The sequence below is a fragment of the Pteronotus mesoamericanus genome, unplaced genomic scaffold (assembly GCF_021234165.1).
Source record: "Pteronotus mesoamericanus isolate MK-2021 breed Mesoamerican mustached bat unplaced genomic scaffold, CSHL_Meso_final contig_101, whole genome shotgun sequence".
Taxonomy (NCBI): Eukaryota; Metazoa; Chordata; class Mammalia; order Chiroptera; family Mormoopidae; genus Pteronotus; species Pteronotus mesoamericanus.
Genome location: NW_026555001.1, coordinates 26,552,470 through 26,566,018, shown reverse-complemented (window position 1 = coordinate 26,566,018; position 13,549 = coordinate 26,552,470). Strand labels below are relative to the sequence as shown.

At 60.2% G+C, this 13,549-nt stretch overlaps 1 protein-coding gene across 1 annotated transcript; it reads right to left on the bottom strand.

Moving 5' to 3' along the window:
• Positions 1 to 2,735: 2,735 nt before the first annotated feature.
• On the bottom strand, positions 2,736 to 12,963 carry CYS1 (cystin 1). The gene is made up of 3 exons (XM_054569764.1): positions 12,652 to 12,963; positions 6,688 to 6,743; positions 2,736 to 4,595 (listed from the first exon to the last, which is right to left on the bottom strand). Exons 1-3 carry the CDS (start codon positions 12,961 to 12,963, stop codon positions 4,490 to 4,492), a joined length of 474 nt encoding a protein of 157 aa, XP_054425739.1. The 3' UTR covers positions 2,736 to 4,489.
• Positions 12,964 to 13,549: the final 586 nt, after the last annotated feature.

Here is a 13,549-nt window from a genome sequence, read left to right as displayed (position 1 = left end):
AAATGAGGACTGTGGAGACAGCAGGTGTAACGTGCCTGCCTCAGTTTCCGGCACAGAGGTGCACACAGCGGGACGGGACGGCTGGTTGGATCTGGGACTGTGCACCGGTCGCTGACCTCACGCCCAACCGCCTGGCTCAGGGTTTGAACCCGGGGTGGTGGCTCTGCCTGTGGGGATTCAAACAGCAGTGACATGAGGTGCCCAGGAGGTTTTGCTGGGGGACAGCCCTACTAAAGTGCCACGGAGAGGAGCTCAGTTATGTCCACACACACATGCCCCCAGACCCCAAAAGCCCTGGGAACTTGGCCTTGGTGGCTGCAGGGGCCCTGGAAGCCATGGAGTTCACTCACAGGCCTTCAGGCTTGTGGCTGGCCTCAAGGGGGCGCAAGTGAGCATCAGCTCCCTGGACAGGTGACCAGAACTCCTGGAAATACCTCTGATGCAGAGACCATCAGAAAAATGCAGAATTCCTGCTAGCAAGTGGGACGCGGCCCAAAGCCTGGAGTCTTCATTTGTACTCTTGGGGCGGGGGGGCGTCCCAAAGGAGAGTTGTGCTTCTTGGCAGAACGAATCCCAAGCCCCAGGGCCAGCAGGCCTCCTGTGGGACAGACAAGCTCTCCTACCTAAGGGAGGGGCCCAACAGAGCCTCGCCTCCCCATGGCCAGGCCCCCAACTCTTACAGGGGCCTTGCAGTGACAGAGCTCCCAGCCGGCCACCTGTGGTTGCAGCCTGACAGTGACTGTGGGCTGTAGGAAGAACAGGCCTCTGTGCTCCCTGAACACATGGAGAAGCTGAGACCCCCAGATCACACACAGGACAGCGAGGCCCAGACCGGAACCTGGCCTCCCGCCTTCCCTGGGGCCCTCGCGACAGTGCGCCTCCCCCCACCCCTGCTGTGGAGGAGCCTGGCCGCTTCCAGCCCCATGTCCTCGTCCTCGTCCAGTGAGTGGAGGGGCAGGCCTGCAGAACCACAGGCAGCACGACCTGCCCCTTGACCACGCTTCCTCTGCTCGCAGCTCATTCCGGCGGCCCCTGATCTCTCACCTCCACGGCCTGGAACAGCGCGAGCCCTCTTCAAGTCGTAGTTGCCTACGTTTTTTAAAAACAAGGTTGCTATAACCTGTGCTTCGCTAACACTAGGTACTACTAAGTTCTGATAATTTTTATTTTCCACTCAAACCCTTTCCTGCCAAGTGAGCAGGAAGGTCAGCCCCTCCTCCTGCAGTTTCTCCCCTTCTGACAAGTTGCCAGAAGCCTCTCGGAGCTGACTTAGCCTGTGTGAGAGTTTCTGCAACTGTCCGCCCCGGGGAAGGACCGTGAGGTCCCAGCCGACACCGCGATGACTCTTGCTGCTAAGTGGCACCACTGTGGACAGCTGCCCCTTGGCCCCTGACCTCGGGGGAGCCCTGGATCTCAGAGGACAGCCCTGTGCTCTCTTGGTCTGAGGTGTAGACACACCCCCTGGCACGAGCTCCACAGGAAGACACGTCAAATGTCACTTCCAGGGTCCACACCCCACAGAAGAGGTGGCCTTTCCTGCCCACCTCTGGACACTAATGGACTGCCTGGCACCAGGAAGTCAAGCCGCACACACCTGTTGAGGTCAGATTTGTCCCTGGGGTGTGGGCGGCACCACAGTCTTGTTGTTCCTTGCTTCTCCCTGCAGGGGGCACCGACCTTCAGAGTTCCAGCCAGGACTCAGCCCCTCAGGGGCCACCAAGTAGGCTTTCTCCTGGCTCGTTAGAGCCAAACAGAAGAACCCCACCTCATACCCACAGAGCTTAGGCCTTGGGGGGCTTTGGCCTCAACTCTCTGGCAGCCCTTACCTTCTCCAGGTAGGGTGCTCACTAGTGGGAACCAGATCTGCTATGCACACACCTGGCATCTAGCAGGGGGCCAGGCGCAGGGCAGCAGGGGCTCAGGGAACGCGGACGAGGGAGCGCTGAACAGACACTCCCCAGGGACATGCACCCATGGTCTCAGCACAGCCAGGGTGGCAGCCAGGGGCCGGGGCACTAAGGCTTTGGGACGTCAAAGGCGGGTATCTTAGAAAAGCTCATCTCCCTGTGAGGAGCAGGGGTCCAGAACTGGCCAGGAGAAGGGGCCTGAGAAGAGGAAGGGAGCAAGAACGGTGGCTCTGCCTCTTCCCCAAGGGAACCGACCCAGCGCGACTCAGAGCCCGGGCGGAGCGTGTTTGCTAAACTCTCGGGAACTCGCACAGCGCAGAAACCAGGAGACACGTGGGTGGTGCTTCCACATCGGGCAGTAACCCGGGTTGTCATCACTCTTGACTTGGAGACGTTTTCTCTTTGCCTCTGTTCCAGCCACGCCCCTCCCCGTCCATGCACAGATCCCACATTCAGCGCCGGAGCGGAAGGCTCCGAAGCAACACCCAGCGGCGGAGAGAAGGCCGGGGCCGCGCCGGCACACCCGGCACACGGCGGGTGTCCGCGCGGTTCCTGCGCGCGCGCGCAGCGCCCCCTGGGCCCGCCCCTGCACTCAGCGCCCTCAGAGAACCGGGCGGGAACACGGGGCTTCCTCTGGCTGGTGGCTGCTCAGAAGGCACGGTCAAGGAATAAAAAAAATAAAAAAGGAATGGCCTGAGAACAACTGCTGTGACTTCTTAGCTTTGATGAAGTGTATTCGCCTTGATGTTGACAGAGGCTGTAACTAGAAGGGATTTTTGTTCTTAGCACTTTTTTCCCATTGAGGGTTTTATGAGGTTTTCACTGGCAAATGCAGAGATATCATCTTTCTCTTGGAAAATCAGCTGCACATGTTCCGTTTGAACAAAATAAGGATGTACAATTGTAAACATTTATATCATTAAATTCAAGGCCTAATCTGTCTGGTTGTGAGAAATAAAATTTTAACTTCTTTTAAAAGCAGCATTTGTATTACGAGAATAGTGATAGCTTTAATTCTTACATGAAAAGAAAGGGTTTGTGCTTGGGTGAGAAGCAGCTCTCGTTTTTTTCTGGGTTGGGGGGCTCCTGAGCCAACCCTTCCGGGGCTCCATGGCTCCATACCGACTTTGCAGAACAAAATCTCCCAGCTGTGGAACGTCGGATCAAAGGCGCTCTGGTCAGATGAGGGAAGTTCATGGCAACACCCCTGGCGGCAGCAGGCCTGTGGGTCTGGGGCTGGCGCCGAGGGGCCTGTGTCGGGTTCCGAGATGCTCTTGCCCTTTGCAGGCGACACCAGGGGGGCCTCTGTGTCAGTGGCAAACACGAGACAGGCTGGGGCCCATCCTGGCTTTGGCACACACTGCCGCCGCCTCCATGTGCCCCCTATGCTGAAGCCCTCGCCGGCTGCTCCAGGGGGGCGTCTCCCAACCTCCAGGCCAGTCCTCTCCCTGCACCTCCCCACGCAGCCGCACCTGGGCTACCGCGCAAGTCCCGCCTCCTGGTCAGGCTGCGGCCTCCTGGTGCTGCCTCTGCCTAGCGGGCACCCTGAGCCAGTCGGCTTTTATGTGTGTCAGCTGGGACCGCTCTCAGGCTCCTCTGTCTCACTGCTGTGACTGTCTGCCTTCCACCGGGCACTGGTCAGGTGAGGGCAGGGGGCCCTGAACACCCTTTGAGGTGGGGCAGCTAAGCACCCTCAAGCAGGGGAGCAGACCGCTGCCCCGTGGGGTAGGCACAAGGGAGGGCAAGGGGGCTGAGTGATCCCAGGTCGTCAGAGCAGGGCAGAGCCACCAGGACTTGCTTTCCAGGGAGGGAAACTGAGGCCCAGATGGGGAGGAGACTGCTAATTAGCACAAGAGCGAGAATCAGGCACGGGCTGTCGCTGGGGCACTGGGTAGGCTGAGGCTCCAAGCAGCCTCCAGTACCGGGGTCCAAAGGTCACACTCAGTCCTTGCTGCTTAGGGGTGGCTGGGAGCCAGCAGCTGGCGACTCACCTGGGAGCGATTAGAAATACAGGCTCCGAGGCCCCCGCAGACCACAGAATTGAACCTGTGTTTGGAGAACATCTCCAGGAGATTCACCTGCGTCCCGCGGCCAGGCAGGGCACGCCTCCTGGGCGCAGCCTTGCAGCGGAACCATCCTGAAGCGCCATGGGACGTGAGGGGCCCCAAGGCGCTCGGCAGGAGCCAGTCAGCCAAGGGGCATTCCCCAGCCCAGGCGGAGAGTGGGGGACGGGAAAGGGATGTGTTCGGGCTCCAGTGGAGCCTCATAGACAGGCCTCCCGAGCCTGAGGAGAGGGGGGGTGTCGGGATCACCCACCCACACACCTGGGGGGCAGCACCTGTGCGTCCTTCTGGCCTGGGCCCGCACGGCTAAGCCACCTCTTGCCAGCAGGCCTGACGGCCAGCAGCTGGCCGTGCTCGGGACCGTCTGAATGTGGGCTGGAGAAGGCCGGTGTGAAGGATCCGTGCGTAACTGCACGTTGGCAGTGGCTCGGCTCCAGCTGGAGCCCAGGCGGGGCCGAGGGATGCGCACTCCCACCCAGCTGCTCGAGGCCGGCAGGCGGGCGGCGGCGGGCGGGCGCCTCAGCGACAGCACTCCTGCTCGATGCTGGCCATCAGCTCCTCCTCGGAGCAGTCGTACAGGACAGCCGGCTGCCCCTCTGGCCTCTTGTGGCTGCTGCCTGTGGCCCTGCGAGCCAGAAACACAGATGGGGGCGTCAGGAGGTAAGACGTCGCCTTCAAACTTGGTATCTGCCCTGGACAGCGGCAATGGCCCCTGTACAGGATTCCGATCATACTCTAACCGACACCAAAGAAGCCTCTGCCCTGGGGACACCTTCCTTGTCTCTTGCATGGGCAGGCCTCTGCCCGCTCTCAGGCTTCATTCCAGCCTTCTCTGCCCAGGCCCTGCCGGCCAGGGCGCCTGCAGCATCTGAGAGCGAGGGCCCCGAGGCAGCGAGGGCCCAGTTCAAATCTGGCCCCCGATGCTTACTAGCTCAGCCACAATTCTTTTCTCTAAAATGGAGCTGTATGCATGGGTTCCTTCTGGGGCAAAAATGAGATCACATATGGACAGCACAGACCACTGACTCTTGCCCAGGCCTGCGCTGTGGCGCCGCGCCATTTGCTCGACTGCCTGCCTGCACCTTTGCCTCTGGGGGTTGGGGTGGAGGGGGAAGGTGTGTGTCAGAGGCGCTGCTGCTGGGGACAGGATGGGGCCTCTCCACAAACCGCCCTGCGGGTGACATAGGACGCTGAATGCGGAGAGTCAGGCGCGGAGCCTGGCGCGGGGAACCACTGGACAGAAAGGCCGCAGTGAAGCTCCTGGGACAGTCAGGGCCCTGCCAATGTTACTCCCTGTCCCCCCGGCCCCCCCCGCCCCCACCAGCCTCGGGGCTCACTGGAGACTGCCAGGGGCGAGCATTCAGAAAGGGGGTGGGCACCTGCCAGACCCTCAAGGGCAAAAGGGTCTCTGGGCCAAGCTGGGTCTCTGGGACAGGGGATGGAGCAGGAAGCCAGCGGCCCTGCAGGCTTCCCAGGGGCCCGTTCTGGGCCTGGGACCTCCCAGCAGGGAAGAAAGTCTCTCCGGGGAGAAATGACTTCCCACAGGCACAGGGGCACCTGGCCGGCAAGGCGGAGCTGGGGGCCTTTGTATAACCGGTGAGGACGGGACTGCCACGCCACTGTGCTGAGTAAGGCTCTTGACCACAGCTGCCGGTGGGAGGGGTCAGAGCCCACCGCGTAGGCATTCTCGCTGCGTCACCCTCGGCTGTCACAGCGGTGTCCCAGAGCCCAGAGCCTTCTACTCGGCAGCAATGGCCAGGGTTTCTACGTGGCAGGCAAGGCCCTCCTCACATTTCAAAACGTCCCTCCTTCCATTCCCTCCCACGGACCCTGCGCTGGACGCCACCGGCTGCATGCACGCCTGCTTCCCTGGTTCCCCAGCAGAGGGCGCTCCCTCCCTCCTCCTTCTTCCAGGAAGAGATCTCCTACTTGTCCTGTTGACCATTTCCACACCAGCTCCTCGCAGAGCCCCGGGCTACCCCCGCCCCGCTGCCCCAGAGATCTCTCTCTGTGCGGCAGGGCCCCGCAAAGGTTTGCTAAGTGATGGAGCCAGGCAAAGTTCTTGCCCGGAAACCATTTGGAATTGGTAATAAAAAGAGCTGTGGAATCGGAATTCGCACAACTGTCCACATCCACGATATTGAGCGCCACGATTGGCAGCACCCCAGTGATGAGGGGCGGTACCTGTGCCCCCATGAGCGGCGAGAACAACACAGGAGCGGGCCAGGCCCGCAAGGTCATCCCAGCCTGTCACCCCGCAGGCTGAGCCTTGCCCTGGCTGCCCTGGTATCCTGGAAACCTCTCAGCTGGCTCAGGGCGCTGCAGAAGGCCTGATGTCTCCGCCTGGGGTCCTCAGCGGACCCTGCCCAGGGCTTTGAAATATGTTTTCTGATAAGACTGTCATGGGATTAGAGGGGCCCACCTGGAACCTGTCTTGGCAGTAAACTCTGGAAGGCCCACGAGGCTTCTCCTGCGGGATCAGAGGGGGATGTGATCAGGGCCAGGGGCCTTATCCAGAAGGGAGGTCAAGGCCGCGGGGAGCCAGGAAGGCCTGTGCGCTCCCCAGGGCTGGGGCCTGCCTCCGAGAGGGAAGGCTGTGCCTTTAAAGAGGGAGCTGCTTTGGAAAAGCGCTGGGAGCGGAGGGGAGGCCGGCAGGGCTTTGGGAGCCTACAGAAGCGCCTGGGGCACCCGACAGGGGGCAGGGTTCCGGTACTCACTCAGAGCTGCTGCTGCCCTCTGGGCGGTGGTCTTCAGCACTCTGTTTTGGGGGCACCTTGAGAAGGACAAAAGGAAGAGGCATCAAAGGTTACTGATGGTGAGCCTCCGAATACTCTGGCTTTCTGTGGACAGGCGCGGCCACCCCCTTCAACCAGGACCCGATAACATTCCACTGTGTGTATGTATGTGCACTCAGCCCTCCGTATCCGCGGGTTCTGCACCCACAGGTTCTGCACCCAGATTCAACCAACTGGGAGTCGAAAATCGTAAGGAAAAAATAATAACGTTGTTGCTAATGTGCACTATGTAATTAGGCCTACAATGGTTGTGTCTCTACTGAACACGTACAGACTTTTTTCTTGTCACTGTTCCCTAAACAATGTAGTATAACAACTACTTACACAACATTTACATTGTAGCAAGTATCTAAAGATGATTTCAAGTATATGGGAAGCTGTGTGTAGGTTATATGCAAATCCTACGTGTTTTAACTGTGTGACTTGAGCATCTGAAGATTTGGTGCCCACGTGGGTCCTGAAACCAGTCCCCTGTGGATACCGAGGGACAACTGTGCCACATTTTTTTTTTTTAAATTTATTTACATTTTTTTCAATTACCATTTACATTCAATATTATTTTGCACTAGTTCCAGGTGCACAGCAGAGCAGTTAGACCATCATATACTTTACAAAGTGTCCTCCTGGTATTTCCAGTGCCCACCTGGCACCGTACATGGTTATCACAATATTGTTGGTTGTATTTCCTATGCTGTACTTACATCCCCGTGACTACCTTGTAGCTACCAATCTGTACTTCTCAATCGCTTTGGCTTTTTCAGCCCCCCAAACCCCCCCAACTCTGGCAACCACGAGTTTGTTCTGTGTCAATGAGTCTGTTTATGTTTTGTTTATATTGTTCCTTAGATTCCACTCGTAAGAGAAATCATACAGTGTTTGTCTTTGACTTACTTCACTTAGCAAAATACCCTGTAGGTCCATCCACACTGTCGCCAATAGTAAGATTTTGTTCTATTTTATGGCTGAATAATATTCCATTGTATATATGTACCACTGCTTTTTTACCCACTTGTCCGTTAATGGGCATTCGGGCTGCTTCCACAGCTCGGCTACTGTAAGTGACGCTGTGGTGAACACAGAGGTGCGTATATTCTTTCAAACTAGTGTTTTGTGTTTCTTCGGATACATTCCCAGAAATGGCAGCACTGCGTCAAAAGGCAGTTCCTTTTTTAATTTTTCGAGGAACCTCCACACTGTTCTCCACCGTGGCCACCCCAACCTGCAGGCCCGCCAACCGTGCACGAGGGCTCCCTTTTCTCCACATCCTCACCAATACTGTTTGATTTACTGACGACAGCCCCTCTGACCAGTGCGAGGTGACAGCTCCCTGACATTGTACCGTATTTTCTCCATTCATTTTGTTTACTCGTTTTGTTTCTCCATCCGTCGGTGGATGGACACTTGGGTTGCCTCCACCTGGTGGCTGTTGTGACGAGCGCGCCTGTGATCGTGAGTGTATGGGAGTCTACATGGGTGCACATGGCACGTGCTTCAGTCCCTGGGGCACCTCTGCGAGTCCTCTCCTCCACCAACACCCCCTGCCTCCCTGCAGCCGTCCTTGCTGGGCCTGGTTACGTTCTCAGGGGCCACAGGGAAGAAAAGCGATCCTTCTACCCAGCCGCCCTTCAGCTACTTTTAATGAAGTCATCGTATAGGGGCCCCAGTTCCCCCCCGTCAGTTTCTGCTGGAACCACTTTTTGCTGTCACCTGGGGTGGCTTTTGCTTTCATCACCAGATCTCATAAAGGTTGTTAGATACAGTTTCTCCCACCAGGAGGGCAATGGGGTAAAAGAGCACAAGACTGGGACCAAAAATCTGCGCACATGGCCCGGGCTCCACTTCCCCTGCTGCTCTGCCCACCTGGCCAGGCAGGCTCACCTGCGGCTGTCACACCCAAGACCGGCACACCCGAAGGCCACCTTTGAACAGGAGGTCATGCTCTCTCTCTAGTACTTCCCTTGTTGTCTGTGCCTGCGACTTGAATGTGTGGTCCTTTCTCTCATCAATTTGTTCACGCCTTGAACTTGACTTTCTCTGATGGGAAATGGGCGGGATGCTCTCCCGGGCAGGCAGCGAGATGCAGCGGCGAGGGGAGCGCAGGCGAAAGGCAGAGACACAGCAGCCCCTGGCGGCGGCGCCAGGCCTGGGGCCGGCGCCAGGTTCCCCCGCCAACCAGCTGACCGCCTGCCTCGGCGCGCCCAGCGGGGCGGGGCCTGCGCGGAAGCCCTGGGAACCAGACTGAGCTCCGGGGCCTGAGAGGCTGGGCCAGGGGGGACGAGTTCGCGCGGGAGATCCTGCAGCGGCTCTGAGGATCGACAGCGCAGCTGGACAAGACGCAGAAAACACAGCGGGGGGTGGGGGGGGGGTTGAGCACGATGATCTCTTACAGGCTCTTACAAGTAGGGTTTTTGTTAGAATAGTAAAATATCAACAATTTTTAGAAAATCCACTACACATCTTACTTAGCAAAATGCATTCTGCTTCTAAATAAGGTTATCCCCTTAGCCCCTTTTTAAAATTTTGTATTGATTTTAGAGAGAGTGAGCGAGCACGCGTTTTACTGTTCCCTTACTTACACATTCACTGGTTGATTCCTTCCTGTGCCCCGACTGGGGCTGAACTTGCAGCCCTGGCATATCCGGACTACGCTCCAACTGAGCTACCTGGCCAGGCTCCCCTTAGTTCTTAACAGCTTTAAATGCATATACAGAGTGGGGCAAAAGCAGGCTGACAGTTGTTCATATACAAAATAATACAGGAATTAACTCGTGTGTCGTATACTATCAACTGTAAACCTCCTTTTGCCCCTTCCCGCGCGTGCACACAAATATAATCACGGAACAAGCCGCAGGTGTTTGAAGGATACAGTGTGGGTCCTGCCGTGTAGATGTGCCAGTTAGCCCATCGCCGCGGCCGAGATCCTAAACGGGTCCTTCGGCGACTCCGCGCTCCGTCCCTCCGCCCTCCCCCTTGCAGGCTGCCACAGGTCTGCTTTTCATTGGCGGGCACCCTCCAGAAGCCGGGGTACTGGAACACGGCGGGCACTCTTCCTTGCCTGGCTTCCTTCACTCAGCAGCCGGGTCCTGAGACCCAGCCACGGGGCCTGGGTCCGTGGTTTCCTTCTCCGAAGCCCACACACAGCAAGGAACAGGGTTCCGGGTCTCACCTGCCAGCTTCGCCAGGTTGTCTTTGGCCGATCGGGTCAGTCCTCTCGCCACCAGAGGGCGCTGCCCTCCGCGCTTAAGCTGCGGCCGCAGAAGCTGCGCGCCCAGCAGGACGTCGCTCTGAGAGCTGTTCTACGTGGCTAAAGGGACAAAGGACTTTTTCTAAAGGAGGCTCTGACTCTGAGACCGCCAGTGCGAGGTCCTCCACCTCCCATCACAAAGCCTTCAGGAAAGTGTTTCCAGAGAGCAAGAAGGTCAGGGAGACCCAGAGGAGCTGAAATAGGTGGGTTGAGGGAAAAGAATGATCTATTACATTTCTACAGTCTTACACTTTATAAAGCACATTCACATGCAGTTGCATGTAATTCTTCCAAACCTCCGGTCAATCGACACTTACTGAGCAGTTCGCCGGACAGCATGTCCCCACCCTGGGTGTCCTGACCCAGGTCTGGGCTCACCCAAGCAGGTGACCTGGCATGGCTCCTGGTCCTGCTGGGGGGCGCCTTGGGCAGCTGCCCTGCCAGGCCCAAAGGCCTCCAGTGTGAGAAGGCAGCCCTGGGTGGTCACTAAGATCCCCTGGGACAGCAGCCTGTGACTCTACAAGTGTCCGGAAACGGAAAAGGGCATGGCTGCTGGGCAAAGTCCAGTGAGAACCTGAACGGTGGCCTTGGGCCAGGGGTGCCCTCCTCAGGGGTGACGAGCGCCTGGTACTCAGGTGTGGGAGAACCCCCATCCTGGCCAAAGCACTGGGACCCTCCCCACCGAGACCAGCCCTGTGGGAAGTCGGGCCCCGGCCAGGGGTCCGCGGGCATCTCTCCAGGCGGTGCACGCCGCAGCCATGTCATCTGCTCCACTTCCACACCTCCCCGTACCCCAGCTCCGCAGCAGTCTTGGAGGCCTGGAGTCTGGCAAGGCCCCGGGCCACTCTGCTTCCAGCCCCGGCACCACTGGCTTCCTCCGGCCAATGGTGGACAGCACTGACGTCCGCATCGACCTAGGTGTCCCCTGCCGCCAGGTCGCCATCGCCTGTGCATACGGGGTTCTCTTGGCCCCGATGCTCTTCTCTGCTTGTTTGCCCAGCTAATGCCACGGACGTTTCCAGGTTCAGGTCAAGTGCTATCCTGGAACGCCGTCCGGACTTCTGGGCTTGGCTGCTCCTCCCGCAGACTCTGTTCAGGTCCTGGACCACCCTGCATCCCGCAGTCTGTCTGCCAATCTGCCCCCACCCCGCCACCCTGTGGACTCCTTTAGGACAAAGACAGCGCGCCCTCTCTGTTCATCTCCAGTGCCTCCGGTGGTGCCTGGCACACAGCAGGGGCTCAGGCGATGCCGGAGAGGTGACTGCAAGGAAGAGGAAGACGCCCCACATGCACCCAGGCCTCTAGGGCACGCAGTGATTGGGGGAACACTCATTTTCTCATTTTCTTTTAATCCTCACCTTAAAAGAGGATATGTTTGTTTATTTTTAGAGAAAGAGGTAGGGAGGGAAGGAAGGAGGGAGAGTGAGAGAGAGAAACATGAATCGGTTGCCTCCCAAACACACCCTGCCTGGAGATCGAACCTGCAACCTTTTGGGGCACAGGACGACACTCCAACCAACAGAGCCGCCCAGCCAGGGCCATTTTCTCATTTTCACATCTGAAGTTTCCAAAGCACTTGAACACTGAACTCTAAAAATATTGTTTCCATGCCATCTCAGAACTCCCCAAATCTCTCTTCTGTTTGTTCATTTTTCGTGTTACATAACGGAGGGCTGATGTAGCCTTAATGGAATCCTGTTATATAATTCAGTCTGCTTAACTGCAGCTCGCTTTGGGAGGGCAGCGGGGCCGGCTGGCCGGAGGAGGGGGAAGTCCCGCTCCGTCCAGGTTGGGCCAGGCCTCCCCTCCCTCACTCCGCATTTTCCGAGATCCTGCTGCGGGTGGCAGCCCGAAGCCTGGCCCTCCGGTCCCCCGCGGTCGGGCAGCGCCTGCGGTGGGAGTCCAGCAGGGGCGCTGCCCCGGCTTCCTCCTCAAGCACAGGAGCTGCTGTTAAAGATCCCGTCCCTTCTGCTCTGCTGGAGTGCAGGCTGCTGCCAAACCAGAGCGCTCGTGGTGCTGTTTTCCTAAAGCAGCAGGGCTGTTGTTACAAGTGTTCTGGAAGAGAGAACAGGGAAGCCAAGAGGAGGCTCCGCGGCACCTTAAAAACAGCGAGCAGTGCGCGCGCGGCTTGGCCGCCGAGGCAAAGGTCCTGGGGGGTCTGACACGCGGGGCATCCGTGAACCACTGTTTGGCTACCGGTTCCGCCGCTTAGCACCTCCTCCGCCAGTGTCCCCAGGGCCGCCAGCGGGAGGCGCCCGGGATGCTGCGCTTAGCAGGCGGTCACGCAGCTCCCAGAGGGAAGAAAGGCGCGCTCTGGCCAGATACAAGCCCGGGAGGGGCACTCAGCCGTGGGATGGCGGTCCCCCTGCTCTTCAGGGCTGCTCCCGGCCCTGTCACCCCCAGATGGAGGCGGTGAAACCATCACTCAGAGGAGGCAGACGGGGAGAAAATCAGAGCGGTGTTAGGAGGCAGGGGTTGGGGTGCGGGGACGGCGAGAGGGCGGGTGAACCGCGCAGGCGGGCCGAGGGAGCGCGGCGGGGGCCGGAGGCGGTGGGCGGACGCGCGCCGCCTGCCTGTGAAGGCGCAGCAGGGGAGAGCGGTAGGCGGGGGGCGCAGGGCGCACTCGGCGCGGCGACACTCACCCGGCTCCCCGCGCCGGCGGCGGGTCGGGGCCGCGCCGGGCCCCGTGGGGCCGGCTCCCCCGAGCCCCAGGCCGCCGACTCGGCCAGCAGCTGGTCCAGCAGGCGCAGGGTTTCGTCCCGGCCGTCGGGGGGCGCCGCGGGGCCAGGGTCGGGGCCGGCCGCGCCCCCGGCCGCCACCCCGGCTGCCTCTGGGGCCTCCTCCCGGGCCGCTGTCCCGCCCTCCGGCGCTGCCCCGCCGGGCCCCGCCGGCCGGCTGTCGGGGCCGCGCAGCCGCCTCAGGGCCCGGCCGCTCCGGCTGCTGCCGCTGCCCATGGCGCGCCGTCACCCGCCGAGCGGGCAGGTCGCTGCGAGGCTGCGGAGAGGCCGGGGCGGGGGCGCGGGAGGGGGCGCGGCCGGGACAAACCGTAGGGGGAGCGCCGGTGTCGGGGACGCCGGGGGCGGGGCTGACCCGGGTAGGGCGGTGGTGGGCGGGGTCACGAGATCGGGGGGCGGGGCACCTGAGTGGGGGGCGCTGGGGCGGGGCGACCCTCGTCCTTCGTCGGCTTCCCGGCTCTGCGCCCGCAACCCCGGCCGGGGTCGCCTCATTGCCGGCCCCGTCCCCTAGAGGAACCGCGCGGAGGTGACCCCGCAGCCTCGCCCTGCTGGAGCTCAGGGGGAGTTGGGCGACCTCGCCCTCCTCAAACGTGACACTGGGGAAGGGCAGGCGGTAAAAGCACCTCCAAGTAGGACGAGGAAGGCACGGACACGCGCGCCTCTGTGGCCTCACCATCCGCAGGTGCCTCCTGCCCAGGGCAGGCCTGAGACTGGACGGCGGAGGGAGGCGGGTGGTGCTCCCCGCCGGCGGCCCCTCCTGCCTCCCACCGGGTCGGGGGGGCGCGGCAGCGGGCAGCGGGCGCCG

What these genes read in the sequence shown, in the direction of transcription:
- CYS1 (XM_054569764.1), bottom strand. Translation starts at nt 12,963, where the DNA reads ATGGGCAGCGGCAGCAGCCGGAGCGGCCGGGCCCTGAGGCGGCTGCGC. An exon ending in CCGCCGGCGCGGGGAGCCGG is followed by an intron (nt 6,744 to 12,651) that starts GTGAGTGTCGCC and finishes GTCCTTCTCAAG; the next exon opens with GTGCCCCCAAAACAGAGTGC. An exon ending in GAGGGCAGCAGCAGCTCTGA is followed by an intron (nt 4,596 to 6,687) that starts GTGAGTACCGGA and finishes TCTGGCTCGCAG; the next exon opens with GGCCACAGGCAGCAGCCACA.